Here is a 15,371-nt window from a genome sequence, read left to right as displayed (position 1 = left end):
TGCATTCAACCAACTGATTCTATCCCTCCGAGGTATAATAATCCTTAAGGGTCCTCAACACAGCTGACTTGCACCCTCCAAGGTGTCTGAGAAAGGGGCAGAACTGTGGCGGGCAGAACTTGAGCCCTTTCCTTCTGAGGCTGTCACCCTTGTCCAAATCTGGGACACTGGGGAGTGTGGGGTTTCCCTGTTCTTGTTATCTGCAGAAATAAACGTTCCTTTCTCCAGTTCACACTCCTAACGGCCTCCAGGTCTGCAGGTAGGGCAGACAGAGGGGAGGCTTTCTCTCAGATCCTGGGCCGGGCAGCGGGGACCTCACCTCTATTTTCTGGTAGACCTCCGTGAACATCCCAGGGATGACGTACTGCCGCTCCACTGCCTGGATCTCCTCTCGAGTTGGCCAGATATCTCTCAGAAACACCTGCTGCCCCTTTGCATTCGTCCCTGGGGAAAACGTTTATTAATGAAAAAGACTTCCAGCTTCATTATCACACAAGATGGAGTCTCATTCTTGGTAGTTATGTTCTATAACCTGTGCGAACTCTCCTGCGGGAAATGCAGGGGTAGGTGCTTGTAAGCTTCCAGTCATATTTTTGGCAATGGATGCATACATAACCTTGTTTTATATCTGCTTCTGTCTAAAGACATCTTATTTAAATACGGATGTCTTCCGTATCTGTGGGTTCCACATCCATGGATTCAACCAAGTGTGAATTGGAAACGTTCGCTAAAAAACATGCTGTCTGTACTGAACATGTACAGACTTTTTTCTCCTTGTGATTATTACATAAATACTGGCAACTACACATGTGGTACATTATGTATCACAGGAACTCTTTCGAAAAGACCAGAGATGTTCAGGAGGCCTAGCAGTTAATACACCAGTTAAGATGCCCACACATTATTGGAGTGCTTGGACTTGATAATCACTGGGTTCCTGCCACCCATGTAGGAGATCTGGATTAAGTTCGTGGCTACCAGCTTTAGCCCAATCCAGTCCTGGCTGTTGTGGGCATCTGGGAATTGAACCAGCAAATGGGGGACTATTTGGCATGCTGTCTCTCTGCTTCTCGAACAAATAACAATTAAAAAATAAGAAGTAGACAAGGACTGCAAAGGTCATATGCAGATACAACATCATTTTATAAAAGTCACTTAAGTTTGTACAGCTTTTCTCTCTGAGGGGGATTCTTGGCACTTATGCCCCAAGGATACAAGGCACACCTGTGTGCTGCTGACTCGTTAGCCACTAGCACTTTAGCTCAAGCCTGAACAAAGTCTGTCTGAGCTCAGGGCACCCCCAGTGTTACACTGAAGAACATGAGACAGCACTTTAGCACCAGAACTGGAGCCATGTCAAACAGCAAAATCCCCACACAGAACACAAAAATGCAAAAAACATGATAGCAAACAGACCACAGCCTGAGAGTTAAACAAGCAGGGTGAGCATCACCCCGTTTGACCTCAGCACAGCACCACGTGCAGTGAGTGACCAAGTTTTCGTAACTCTGTGCATGTCTGTGAGCAACCACTAAAGCCCCATAAGCACTGATTTGGGGCTTTTCATGGACAGGTAAATTTGCAAATACAGAATCCATAAATAACGAGGATCAACTGTACCTCCAAGGTTATGAGTTCCTATCAATCAATTTTAGGGGCACACTTTTCATCCTAATCTGCTCGAATGGACTGAGGAAGTGCAGCAGGCAAGGAGGGGAGAGGAAGGAAGACAAAGCAGCATCTCTCCCGATTTCTGAGGCACAGAAGTAATGGCAGCGGCTCCTACTGAGCATGTATGAAACAGTGCCTTCTGTTAGGCCATGACGGGACCGGGGACAGGGGGGACTACTGAAGCTAGATGAGCAGGATCTCTCACTTAGGGCATTTCTTCCTCTCCTGTCACTCCTCACCCTCAAGCAGACTCTTATTTATCTCCTAGAGTCATATCTTGGCTGTGTATTGGGAAATAGAGTCTCCTCTCCACTTTATTTCTGGAGGTTCTATATTTCAGTTTTTATTCAAGGAAAGCAATAACTTTCTTTTGGTATTATTTTCAGGTTCACCTGAAAAAAAATTGTAGTCACACAGAATCTTACCCAATGGCTCTTTCTCGAAGTCGATCCTGATGGTCCCAGCAATTGCATATGCTATTACTAAGGGAGGAGAGGCCAAATAGTTGGCCCGGGTGTTGGGATGAACTCGACCTTCAAAATTTCTGTTCCCAGAGAGTACTCCGACAGCTACAAGGTCTCCCTGCATAAGGCAAGAGAAAATACGGGTCACAAGGAGATTGCCTAAAGGAAAGCCAAGACACTGTGGCAAAAAAATGTTCTACATGAAGGATCTCTGGGAGTGAGACCCCAGCAGAAAGAAGTGGCCATAAAAGGATGTACATTTTTCTAAAGGGAGGAGAGAAGTTACACTTTGCTTATAGCCTTGCCCAAACACTAACAGAGTTTGTGGACTCAAAAGGTTTCCATAGCCTAGGCAGCTCATGTTAAGAGCCGTGGGTGGTCACTGACATTATACATAAGAGTGTTAATTGTTAAATTAACAACAGGAGTCACTGTGTACTAATTCCCCATGCAGGACCTCTGTCCTCACTGAGTTGTATTTTGAGAGTTAACTGTAAAACTAGTTCTCAGTTTGTGTGTGCATGCGTGCAAATTGCTGAAATCTTTACTTAGTACAGAGTTGGTCTTTGTACAAAGTTAACTGAAAATGAATCTTAATGGAGAATACAACTGGGAAAGGGAGAGGGAGGAGGAGGGGTGTAGGACTGTGGTGGGAGAGTGTGTATGGTGGGAAGAGTAACTACATTCCTAAAGTTGTACATATGAAATTTTTATTCCTTAAAGCATAAATTATGGGGCCAGTGCCGTGGCTCACTTGGCTAATCCTCCGCCTGTGGTGCTGGCATCCCATATGGACACGGCGTTCTAGTCCCAGTTGCTCCTCTTCCAGTCCAGCTCTTTGCTGTGGCCCAGGAGGGCAGCAGAGGATGGCCCAAGTGCTTGGGCCCTGCACCCGCATGGGAGACCATGAGGAAGCATAGCTTCCAGCGTAGCTCTGGCCGTAGCGGTCATTTTGGGGGTGAACCAATGGAAGGAAGACCTTTCTCTCTGTCACTCTACCTGTCTAATAAATAAATTACAAAATATATACATAAATTACTAAAAAAAAAGATTGCCTAGGCTTATCTTAGCCCATCTGCAATCGTTTGGATGTAACTCTTTAGCTGCCCTTTCGTCTGGCCCTTCCCTACTGTAAGGGAAGGAAGGAAGAAGAGCACACGAGAGACTCTGTGGGAGACACCCTATGACAAAGGTAGTAGGGTCATGGTCAGTCATTTCTGGCCATGAGAAAACATCAGGTAGTTTAGAAGGCAACATCCTGGTTACTGTTACCTGGGGCCTACAAACAGGTGGGAAAGACTAAAAATTGACAGTTAAAAAAGCAACCAGAATTCACACAGATCTTACGATTAATGAAAAGCAAAGCAAGCAAAATAATATTTTTAAAACTTACAGAAGTTTTAGGACAAAAAAAAATCAAGGCAATGCAATTTAGATTTATTTGTATGAAGACCTGACTTTGAACTAACTTTCAAATGACCAAATAACTGTGGCCCTTTGTAGTCAAAACCAGTAAGCAGTGAGCACTTGCCATGTGCACCTGGCACTGTACTGTTTTATGCACATCATTGTCTTAATTCTCACAACTGCATACAATAAATCTATTAGTATCTCCAACTTATTTTTTTCCCCACTTTTAGTGTCTCCAATTTAAAGCTGTGGAAAGAGGCCGGTGCTGGGGCTTAGTGGGTAAAGCCGCTGCCTGCAGTGCCAGCATCCCATATGGGCGCTGGTTCGTGTCCCGGCTGCTCCACTTCCAAACCAACTCTCTGCTATAGCCCGGGAAGCAGTGGAAAATGGCCCAAGTCCTTGGGCCCCTGCACCCACATGGGAGACAGGCAAAAAGCTCCTGGCTTTGGATCAGTACAGCTCCAGCCATTGCGGCCAACTGGGGTGAACTAGTGGATGGAAGCCTCTCTCTCTTTATCTGCCTCTCCTTCTCTCTCTGTGTAACTCTTTCAAATAAATAAAATAAATCTTTAAAATAAAAGCTGTGGAAAGTGAGGCACAAACAGGTTAATTAACTTGCCCAAGGTTATATAGCTAACCATTTTAGATCAACTTCAAAGACCACATTCTTTAAGCACAGCCCTGCTTCCACAGACTTTCTTGAAACTGGAAGCACTTTGGTCTTGCACCACAATGAAAAGAAATGATAGTTCTGATGGCCTACAGACTGTAATCACCTGTGTGATGGCTTCTACCACAGGCTCAGGTAAGGGTCCACTGTTGCCAATGCAGGTCATGCAGCCATAGCCCACCACATCAAACCTAGGGGCCAAAAGAGAAATATTCGACAGTGACTTTCAGTGAGCTGTCTGTGGGTAACAATTCCTGGAGACCACAGGACAAAAAGAGATAGTGGTGCAGGAAGTAAGCTTTGTAGAGTGCCATTTCTATAAAGTTTTCATTCTTGATGGCATTTGAATGTAACATTATCTAAGATTATTCATATTTTTACTTACAAGTTGAATGATCCACAATTTTTCAAAGTTGAAATCAAATACATCATTTAATGTCTCTATTCCCTACTATTTTTATATTTAGATAATCATATAATCCCAAGAACTCTCCACTTTAGAAGGCACATAAAGAAAATATGTCATCTAGGGCCAGTGCTGCGGTATAGTGGGTAAAGCTGTCACCTAAAGTGCTGGCATCCCGGATGGGCAACAGTTTGAGTCCCAGCTCCCTGCTATGGCCTGGGAAAGCAGCAGAAGTTGGCCCAAGCACTTGGGCCCCTGAACCCATGTGGGAGACCCTGGAGAAGCTCCTGGCTTCAGACTAGCCCAGCTCCACCTGTTGAGGCCATTTGGGGAGTGAACCAGTGGATGGACAATCTCTCTGTGTGTGTGTGTATCTCCTTCTCTCTTTCAAATAAATAATTCTTTAAAAAAAAATACATGTCATCCCAATGTGGAATCATATGGAAGGTGGCAAACTGTATGTGGCAACAAATACCAAGTTTGCCTCAAGCAATCTGAATGGTTTTAACCATGGTAAATGGCAAAGGCAGCCCCTCAGTTGCAGAGCCTCTGCTGGTTCACAGAACACTCAGCGCAACTGAAAAGGTGTCGTCTCCTCCAGGAGGGTCCCACACCACATCTGAGTAGATTTAGCAAGCAGAGCACAGGCCCAATTCAGACTGTCCTTGTATGATGAACACCAGCACAACTGTACAGGAGGGTCACACTCAGCTGGAATGTAAGAGTTTGGTCTGCCTACAATCTGATAAAAGACTAGGCAATTAAATACCACCAAATAAGCTCCCATCTGTTACAAAGTGGCAGAGCAAGACCCATAAGGAATAAAACAACAACAAAAGTGTAAGGCTAAAGCAAACTCTCCCTCACCCCAGCTGAGACAAGTAAGGCATGACTCCACTCTCTCGCAGGTAGTAGGTGACCACACCACTTCCAGGGGACAGGCTGGTCTTCACGTAGGGCTTCACGTTCAAGCCAGCATCCACGGCTTTCTTCGCTAACAGTCCTGGGAAATGGTAAGCACACGTCTAGTTTAGAGGGTCATCTAATCTAGGTGCCAGGGACACTTCAAGGAAGACCCTCATGCTTACTGTCTGCATTTCTCGCCACCGCCTGACAAAGCCACCTTCATGTTGCCACCCTGTGCCACTTTAGCTGCCTAATAGAAATTAAAAGCTTACTAGTTTAGTGCCATTCACAAACATGCAATAAACTCAAAGTAAGTCAGGGAAATGAAGAGAAGGGCTTATCCTTGTTTAAATCATTTAGGAACACATTACAAAATGAGTGCTTCATATTTTTGGAGGGAGTGATCATTCTAATTAAGTTTTATTTGGATGAAAAGCATAATTGGAGAGTTCCTTTCTGAAAGTATCACCTGTACACTGGCTGGTGAGAAACACAGCCAGCTCACGTGTAAGACTGTAGACCGCAGGCATTTCTTGAAGTGGAGAATCAAGGGCTCCTGGGCCTCTGGACTTTAGGCATGTACAGAGACTGTTACTGCAACTCAGTGCTCTGAAGTTATCACAGAAGCAGGGAAAAAGTGAGGAGTGGAGTGGGGGTCTAACGGCATTTTTTTGATGGCATTTTGAGGTAACATTATCTAAGATTATTCATATTTTTACTTACAAGTTGAATGATCCACAATTTTTCAAAGTTGAAATCAAATACATCATTTAATGTCTCTATTCCCTACTATTTTTATATTCAGATAATCATATAATCCCAAGGACTCTCCACTTTAGGAGGCACATAAAGAAAATATGTCATCTGGGGCAAGCGCGGAGGTATAGCGGGTAAAGCTGTCGCCTGCAGTACCAGCATCCCTATGGGCAACAGTTTGAGTCCCAGCTCCCTGCTAAGGTGCCTGGGAAAGCAGCAGAAGATGGCCCAAGTCCTTGGGCTCTTGCATCCATGTGGCAACAAGCAAATTATCTTAGAAAAATGATTTGCTCCAGACAAGGAAGATTTAGCTGGCAACAGATGAACTCTTGCACAAAGAAGCTTTTTTTCTTATGCCCATAAAGACTTTTTGATGCTGTCTGGTCTGTGGACACAAGGGAAACACTTGGGGATGATTAGAAATTTGGAAACAAAGGAGATCTTATATTAGTGAAACCCTGCCTGTAAATATTAACTACTCGGCAGAATGGTGTAGCAGGTCAGGTGCACACAGCACCCTCAGCACCCTGTGATCCAGATGCACTTGCCAAGCACCGAGACAGTACTAAATTCTGCTGCTGAGGGGGTTTCGGAGGACAAAGTCTATGACATGACAACTTTTTTTTTTTTTCCCCAAAGTCTGAAACAAGATTCTAGGTTTTCCAAGAAACTCCGCTTCTTCTGCTGTTCTCTATTTTCTGTGTTCACTCTAAACAGAAAGCCCGCTATTGTATTATGTATTGTGTTTTAAATACTTTGTTTTGTACACTGCTTTTCTTTTTCTTTTTTTTTTTTTTTTTTTGACAGGCAGAGTGGACAGTGAGAGAGAGAGACAGAGAGAAAGGTCTTCCTTTTTGCCGTTGGTTCACCCTCCAATGGCCGCCGCGGCTGGCGCGCTGCGGCCGGCGCACCGCGCTGATCCGATGGCAGGAGCCAGGAGCCAGGTGCTTATCCTGGTCTCCCATGGGGTGCAGGGCCCAAGCACCTGGGCCATCCTCCACTGCACTCCCTGGCCACAGCAGAGGGCTGGCCTGGAAGAGGGGCAACCGGGACAGAATCCGGCACCCCGACCGGGACTAGAACCCGGTGTGCCGGCGCCGCTAGGCGGAGGATTAGCCTAGTGAGCCGCGGTGCCGGCCTTGTACACTGCTTTTCATTAGATATTTCTAGGCCAATAAACTGCTACATCTAGAAAAGACAAGGCTCAAGGAACCACATCTTGCACTAAGTCCCAGGGTCACGTCTTGAGATTTCCCCTGCTCATCCACAGAACCATGGGGATAGACTCAAGTGCACTTACCTGCTCCTAACATCACAGATGGATTACTGGTGTTTGTGCAGCTAGTAATGGCAGCAATTACCACAGATCCATGAGAAAGGGTGAATTCACTATCATTATAGATAAACGTCTTATGGTCATTATGATGGTCTGGAGCAACCTGGAATCCTTTAAATCCTTGCTATAAAAGAAAAAAATATATACACACATATAAATACATAATACATATATTTATAGAAGCAAATATATGAAGAAAAAATTGAGATATTTCTATATATTTATATAGATGGGAATAAAAAATATATATAGATAGATGAAAGTTTTCACTTTGGAAGAAGGAGGAATACTAATTTTTAAGATTTATTTGAAAGGCAGGGTGACAGAAAGGGAAAGACAGAGAAAGATCTTCCATCTGCTGTTCAGTCCTCAAATGGCCACAACAGCCAGGGCTGGACTTGAAGCCAGGAGCCACAAACTCTATCCTGGTCTCCCATGTGGAAGGCGTGGACACAAGAACTGGGCCATCTTCCACTTGCCTTTGTGGAAGCATTCACAGGAGCTGGACTGGAAGCGGAGTAGCCAGGACTCAAACTGGCACTCGGTACGTGATGCAGGTGTCACAAGTGGTGGCTTCACCTGCTGTGCCACAACAGCAGCCCCAGGAGGAATACTTAGTTAACACAGTGTCATGGTTACACACTGACTGAGGTTACTGATTCTAACCTCATAGAAATTTGGAGAGCCAGCGCCGCGGCTCAATAGGCTAATCCTCCGCCTGCGGCGCTGGCACACCGGGTTCTAGTCCCGGTCGGGGTGCCGGATTCTGTCCCGGTTGCCCCTCTTCCAGGCCAGCTCTCTGCTGTGGCCAGGGAGTGCAATGGAGGATGGCCCAAGTGCTTGGGCCCTGCACCCCATGGGAGACCAGGAAAAGCACCTGGCTCCTGGCTCCTGCCATCGGATCAGTGCGGTGTGCCGGCCGCAGCGCGCTGGCCACGGCAGCCATTGGAGGGTGAACCAACAGCAAAGGAAGACCTTTCTCTCTGTCTGTCTCTCACTGTCCACTCTGCCTGTCAAAAAAAAAAAAAATTTGGAGAAAGGTGTCATTTTGACCAGATACAAACTAACCATGATCAATAAAGCAAAGCACAACTGAACATTTGGTAGACTGCTGGTGTCCCGTAGGTGAAATCTATCATTCATCTTAATCACTCACATGGAAAATGCTCAGTGAGCACCTACTGTGTACTGTGATTCTGACAAATTCTACTCTGAAACATGCTACACTGTAAGGCACACAAGTTGCAATAATGTAACTTAAAGAATACTGAAGGCTATCAAAGTGTTTCAGACCAAGTGTCATCAAGTTTCAAATGAGGGAAAAATGACTTTCTGCTGAGATAGAGGCCTTGTTGCAGAAGAGCTGGGACCTGGCCAAGTCTTACGGAGTTGACAGAGCGGGACATGCAGGCAGAGGCATGAACAAAAGTAACGCGGCCAGAAAAGCTGGGGCAAATACATGAACGATGCAGTCAGAGGCCTGTGAAACGCAGATGCGTTTACAAAGCTGAATTGTGTTCACAGATGTTCAGGTGCTATAAGGAAACTGCCTGAAACTCTGGGCACTATCAAACTGGGCATGGGGCACAGTCGGAGGGGTTTCAACCTCCTCTCCCAGACTCCTACCTTGGCTCCAAGGCAGCTCTCAAAGTCCTTTTTCATGTCAGACACAGCAACTTTGTCCTGAGGCCTTTTGGGTCCACTGCAGCAAGGCACTACGGTCTTCAAATCTAATTCCACAACCTGTTCACCAAAAAGCAAAGGAATTACAGATTCACATTATAACCACAAGGAAGAAACACAGGCACACCAGGGAGGGAATTTAAAGCATCACACAACACCAAAAAGCAAACAAAACTACCACACTCTCAAACAAGGAGGCCAATGTTCATCTTAACATTTAGGTGACTGACTTCCACGATCTACATGGGCACCACAGTGGCATGGGACAGGCAGGAAGCCGAGCCCCACCTCAAGAAGGTCAGGTGTACCTTGTGTTGCTGCTCAGCATCTGCCACTCATCCACCCTCCCACAGCAGCCCAGACATGCTCTTCACTGTCTAAGTTAGGTTGAAATCCATTTTCTTTTTTTCAAAATTACTTTAATTATACATAGGTATGGGGCACAGATACAATGCATATATCCCATGTGAAGATCAAATAAGGTGAGTTAACATTTGTATCACTTTAAACATTTTTAAACACATTTTTGATTAACAATAAATGCACATATTCATAGGGTACAATAATAAATAATAAATAATGTATAAATATGTTGTCACTAGAGTTGAGTTTTCTATTGAAACAGTACATAAACTATTATACTTCTAAGGTGATCTGAGAGGGATTTAGCTAAGTCAATAATGCCAGGAGACAGACCAAGTCTAGCAATATTTCCTTTTCTCATTGTAATAGGAAACTAAACAAGGGTCTAATATCTAGTTTCCCCTCTGATCTTGCCCATATAGAAAAAAGATAAGTTATCAGATAAATGGAACTAAGTGGTATGTCTGTACCTTCACTTCTTTTCAGGTCTATGATAAATGATGGCCTTAGCCTTGACCAGCTCTTGTGCCTCTACTGGAGTCTCAATAGTCTTACACATAAGAGGTGTGAATCAGTAGTTCAAAATGGCAACACACTCAACTTGTAACTATTAAGTAAGAATATAAAATGCTATATTATTTCATTATATTTAAAAGTTCCTCATCCTTTGATTTCTTAACCTTTTAACATTCTGTTCTGACTTCGCAGTGATGAATTTCCGACAACTGTTTCTCCCAAGAAAAAAACACACACAACTAAAACCACAGCCCTGAGGAAGAGGAAACATATGTTTGTGGAAGGTGCTCTCGTACCTGGGTGAAGTCTGGGTCTTGAGAGGGGTCACTGTAATCTCGGAACATCCCTACAGCCTGAAGATACTTTCTAATCTGCTTCACTTTGCTTTCATCCCGACCTAAACAACAATTGAAGGAGTAACAAGTAACATATCTTAGTATTTCCTGGTTAGAGACTATACACTCATACTCCCATCAGCGATTGTACACATAATACGCACTGCACTGACACACACACTGAAAGCTCTGTTGATATTTCAGCTTGATATCTGACTCCAGCTGCTGCTTTTTATTATTATTATTATTATTTTTTTTTTAGATTCATTTATTTGAAAGGCAGAGTTACAGAGACAGAGGGAGACAGAGCTCTTCTGTACTGGTTCACCCCCAGATGGCTACAACAGCCAGGGTTTGGCCAGGTCAAAGTCAAGAGCTTCAAACACTTGGACCACCTTCTGCTGTCTTCCCAGGTGCATTAGCAGGAAGCCGGATCAGAGGTGGAGCAGCCAAGAATCGACTTGGCACTCTGATTTGGGATGCTTGCATCGCAAATGGTAGCTTAACCTGCTGTGCCCCAACACTGGCCCTCATCATTCTTATCAAAATGAACATTTCATTTTTCTGAAAAAGATTCTACCTGTAAGATGATATTCCCTCTCCTTGTAGTTATGACACTTAATTAGCAGGACCCCAAGTCCAAACTAATAGTCAAGGCACACATATGTACTTATCTTCAGCTGTGCAGAAAGACTCTCAGCGTTCCACATTATTATTATTAGAATAATGTCCTACTCCATCCCCACCCCAAACTACCAAGCTCTAGAGCACCTTCTGTGTGCCTAGCACTGTGAAACTTTAAATGCATTCCCTCAAATTCTGGCCCTTTATCATAACCTTATGAGACAACGAATATTTTCACTTACAGGTGAAGAAATGCTGGCCCAAGAACATTAAATAACTTTTCAAAGCCTGTAAACAGCAGAATCAGGATCTGAACGTGAGTCTGACTCTAAAGTTCAAAGTCTTAACCCACAAGACGGTATCACCAGGAATATGACCCTGCGTCCTCTGCTATTCAATTCTTATCAAGATCCTGGTGTGCGGGGGGGAGGGGTGTAGGCATTTGTTTCAGTGTTTAAGACTCACCTGGGATGCTGGAGTCCAGCTTCTTGCTAAATTACACCTCACTCTAGGAGGCTGCAGTGATGGCCCAAGTACTTGGGTCCCTGCCACCCATATGGGAGACCCCAACTGAGTTCCAGGCTCCTAGATCCAGCCTTGCCCAGCCCTGCTGTTGTGGAAATTCGGAGAATCAATACTGAAAGGAAGATCTCTGTCTCTTTTAAATAAATAAATAAAAGACTGTGGTGTAGGAGGTAGCATTCATGAAATATGCTTGCTGGACATGCATCTACCTATGTCTCTGAGAGTAAAGTAAGACTGAAAGCTTGATTCTTGGACCCACAATACATCAGATTTTTTTGTCTATTTGTCTGAACAGTAAGTCACCAGCTTTCAGCATGGATCCCACAAATTATTTACCATGAGCTACTGCTGAGCCCACTGTTACTGGCAACCCACAGCATAGTCCTCACGAAGAGGTACGGGAGAGACTTCTAGAGGGTCTAGCATGAGAAAGGCTTGTACTCTTCTGGGGCAGTGTGCTTCTGCTGAACAGACACTGATGAATCCGGCACTGGGACAGTGAGAAGCTGAGTGTCCACCGCCGGCACCACAGAAACCAACCTCACCGCTGGGTCTGCTCTGCAGCGCTTCTCCCTTGACCTGGCTCATCACCCTCCCCTCCTGTTCTTTGAGGCGATGCCCTCAGCAACTCATTCTGATTCTTTTATTCCTACGTCTTCTTCACTTGAGATCCTCTGGGGAGTGAGCACATATTAATCCATTCCAAGGTGATTATATTTAATAACATTTTTAAACTAAACTTTTTCATCCCAGTCTTTACTATTTCCAAAGTAACATCCTCAGGTTATGGGAGATGTGGATTTATTTGGAGCAAGCTTCCCATGAGGCTGTTCTCATGGCTGGTCCCCTCACTCCTTCGTTCAGCCCTCAGTTCAAATCTCACCTTCAGGGGCCTTTTGCTGACCTTCCAAAATAGGAACAGAACTCCTGGTAACTCAACTACCTCCCCCTGCTTTCTTGATCAGACTTGGGCATCTGTTTACCTATTCACTGCCTTTCTCTTTCTTGCTCACTGGAATATAAGCTCTGTGAAGGCAAGAACTTCTTTTATACTGCTCACTGCTGGACCCCTGGGACCAAGACTAGATATCAATAACTTATTGAATACCTCAATGAATATTTAATGATTTAAAAATAAACCTAGGTATTAAAATTAAAAAGCTTTCTAAAGGTGTAAGTCAAATCCCTAAACATACATACACAGAGTTAAGAATCTGTTGATGTTTAAAAATCACTTTCATATGCAGACTCCCATTTCACCTGTGCTTCTCTGCCAAGAGGCAGGCAGCTGCAGGCTTGGAGTCTGCCTCCACTATTCACTGACTGTGGGGTAGTACCACTCTCGGATCCTCAGTTTTCTCTCCTTTTAGTTAATTAACCAATCAGCCAATCCCCTCCATAGGTCTGTGACAAGGATGACAGCAAATGATACCAAGAGCCTAGGATACTGTAGGAAACCCACAGATGGTAGTCACTAAGATCACTTGTTTACCATCAGAAAACTAGTGGTAGGAGAGCTGTATAAATACCTAGGCTTCTGTATAAACACCTCCACTCTATACTGGCCATCCTATCTCTAACTTCCTTAAATCCTAACACCCCATTTGACTCCATATAGAGAAAAGAAAATTTTCCAAATCTTCCCAAACCGTTCCAGGGGGTGGAGGCGGAAGACAATGCTCTGATTCTAGCATCCCGTGATTTACAGACGGCTCTCTGCTTTCAGGCCCTTCACTTACCTGTCTGCACCAAGTACTTGATACTGACTTCATCAACTGGGAAGAAGGTAGCAGTTGCTCCGTATTCTGGACACATGTTGGCGATTGTAGCTCTGTCAGCAATGGACAACTGGGCTACTCCTGGCCCGAAGAACTCAACAAATTTGCCCACGACCCCAACCTGGCGGAGGTGCTAAGCAGCAGAAACAACAGAAACAGATCTGATGGTTTACATTTTAAAATGCAGAGCTATCACCCTGCAATTCTTATAAACTAGTCTTATAACCTCAAACAGAAAGTTAGCCCAGCATGCTTGTGATTACTTTGAAAAAGTAAAGGGCAACAAACAATGTCACTCAGATACAACATGGTGCCCTGGATTGGACATGGAACAGGAAAGGCACCTAGTGAAAAAAGTGGTCAAGCGTGTATGACTGCCATGAATGTTAACTTCTTAATTTTGATCACTGTGCCATGGTTATGTAAGATGTGAACGACATTAAGGGGCAGGAATTGTGGCACAGCAGGTTAAGCTACCTCTTGGTACACCTGCATTCTATACCAGAGTGCCTGGTTGGAGTCCCAGCTAATCTGCACTACAGATCCAGCTTCCTGCCAATATGCCTGGGAGGCAGATGATGGCTCAAGTATTTAGGTTCCTGCCACTCATGTGAGAGACCTGAATGGAGTCAGCGTGGCCTAGCCCCAGCTGTTGCACTAGTAGATAGAAGATCTCTCTATCTCTTGTTTTCTGTCATCTGTCTTTCAAAGAAGTAAATAAACCTTAAAAAAAAAGTTAACACTAAGAGGAGCTAGGAGAACGGTAAAGAGGAACTCTGTATTATCTTTACACCATGTCTGTAAATCTAACATTATGTCAAAGCAGTTCTTACAAAAAGAAAGCAATGCCGAAAATACAACATTAAGAAAAATTTTTCAAACATTCTTCTTTTTCAGAGAAAATGCCTACAAGTGCTGAAAATTAAATTCTTTCAACTTAAACAAACCAGTATTCACACTAATAGGAATCTAAATGAATTATTTCCTAAAGTATAATGAAGAAAATTCATACTCCAGGTACAAATCAATATAACCAACAAATCCAGACTGGCTGACTCTCAACATCTTTTCCACAGAGGCCACCAGCCAGGGGTGAGGCCTCACAACTTACTACCCCTGCATGAAGCCAGTTTTAGGGACCGTGGACAAGCACATGGACAGAACGCTCTTTTGGTGAGAAGTGAGCCCTATGTGATTCCCCATTTGAAGAACAGCAAGCAGACATTTGTGATATGCTATGGTGTTCAAATATACCCAATTCCAAATGCCGCAAAGATTATAGAGAAATTTTGGAGGATGGGGAGTGGGGAGACTTAATAGTACACCATCCATGCAAAAAGTTCTAAACCTCCAAACTATACAACCAGAAAAAATTGTGTTCATGATAATGAAAAACCATCTCTATTCTCATAGTCTTTGAAAATTATACAAAGAAAGCAACTCACCCAAAAATGATTTCCTGTAAGAGTTAAAGAGGGAAAAAAACAAAACAAAACAAAACAAAACAAAACAAAACAAGGGCCAGTGTTGTGGCATAGCAGGCAAAGCTGCTGTCTGCAATGCCAGTGTCTCATATGGGCCGTTTCGAGGTCTGGCTCCATTTCCCATCCAACTCCTTGCTATTGTACCTAGGAAAGCTGTGGAAGATGGCCCAAGTACTTGGGCTCCTGCACACACTTGGGAGACCCAGAAGAAGCTCCTGACTCATGGTTTATCTGGCCCAGGCCTGTTGCAGCCATTTGGTGAGTGAACCAGCAGATGGAGGAGTGCCCTTTTCTGTCTCTCCCTCTCTCTAATTCTTCCTTTCAAGTGAAGACAATAAATACTTAAAAAAAATAAAAATAAAAAAAGACCTAACATGTTCCAGCTTGGAGAAACATGTTGTAATAATGTGACACAATACAAAGGGAAAAAAATTTTAGAATCAA

The 15,371-nt window shown here is 44.0% G+C and overlaps 1 protein-coding gene across 3 annotated transcripts in view; it reads right to left on the bottom strand.

Annotated features, from left to right (window-relative positions):
- The window catches only part of ACO1 (aconitase 1), a 60,901-nt gene that overhangs the window by 10,071 nt on the left and 35,459 nt on the right, over positions 1–15,371 (bottom strand). For all 3 annotated transcript variants that reach the window (XM_008248341.4, XM_008253164.5, NM_001082315.1), the window contains 8 exon segments: positions 13,405–13,576; positions 10,478–10,578; positions 9,246–9,362; positions 7,584–7,743; positions 5,489–5,624; positions 4,322–4,406; positions 2,097–2,253; positions 320–444 (listed from right to left, as the gene is read on the bottom strand). In XM_008248341.4, the coding sequence (XP_008246563.3) occupies positions 320–444; positions 2,097–2,253; positions 4,322–4,406; positions 5,489–5,624; positions 7,584–7,743; positions 9,246–9,362; positions 10,478–10,578; positions 13,405–13,576 (1,053 nt within the window).

Source organism: Oryctolagus cuniculus, chromosome 1 (genome assembly GCF_051225735.1).
Source record: "Oryctolagus cuniculus isolate XC-2025 breed Fujian yellow rabbit chromosome 1, ASM5122573v1, whole genome shotgun sequence".
In the NCBI taxonomy this organism is placed as follows: Eukaryota; Metazoa; Chordata; class Mammalia; order Lagomorpha; family Leporidae; genus Oryctolagus; species Oryctolagus cuniculus.
This window is presented reverse-complemented; position numbering and strand designations above follow the sequence as displayed.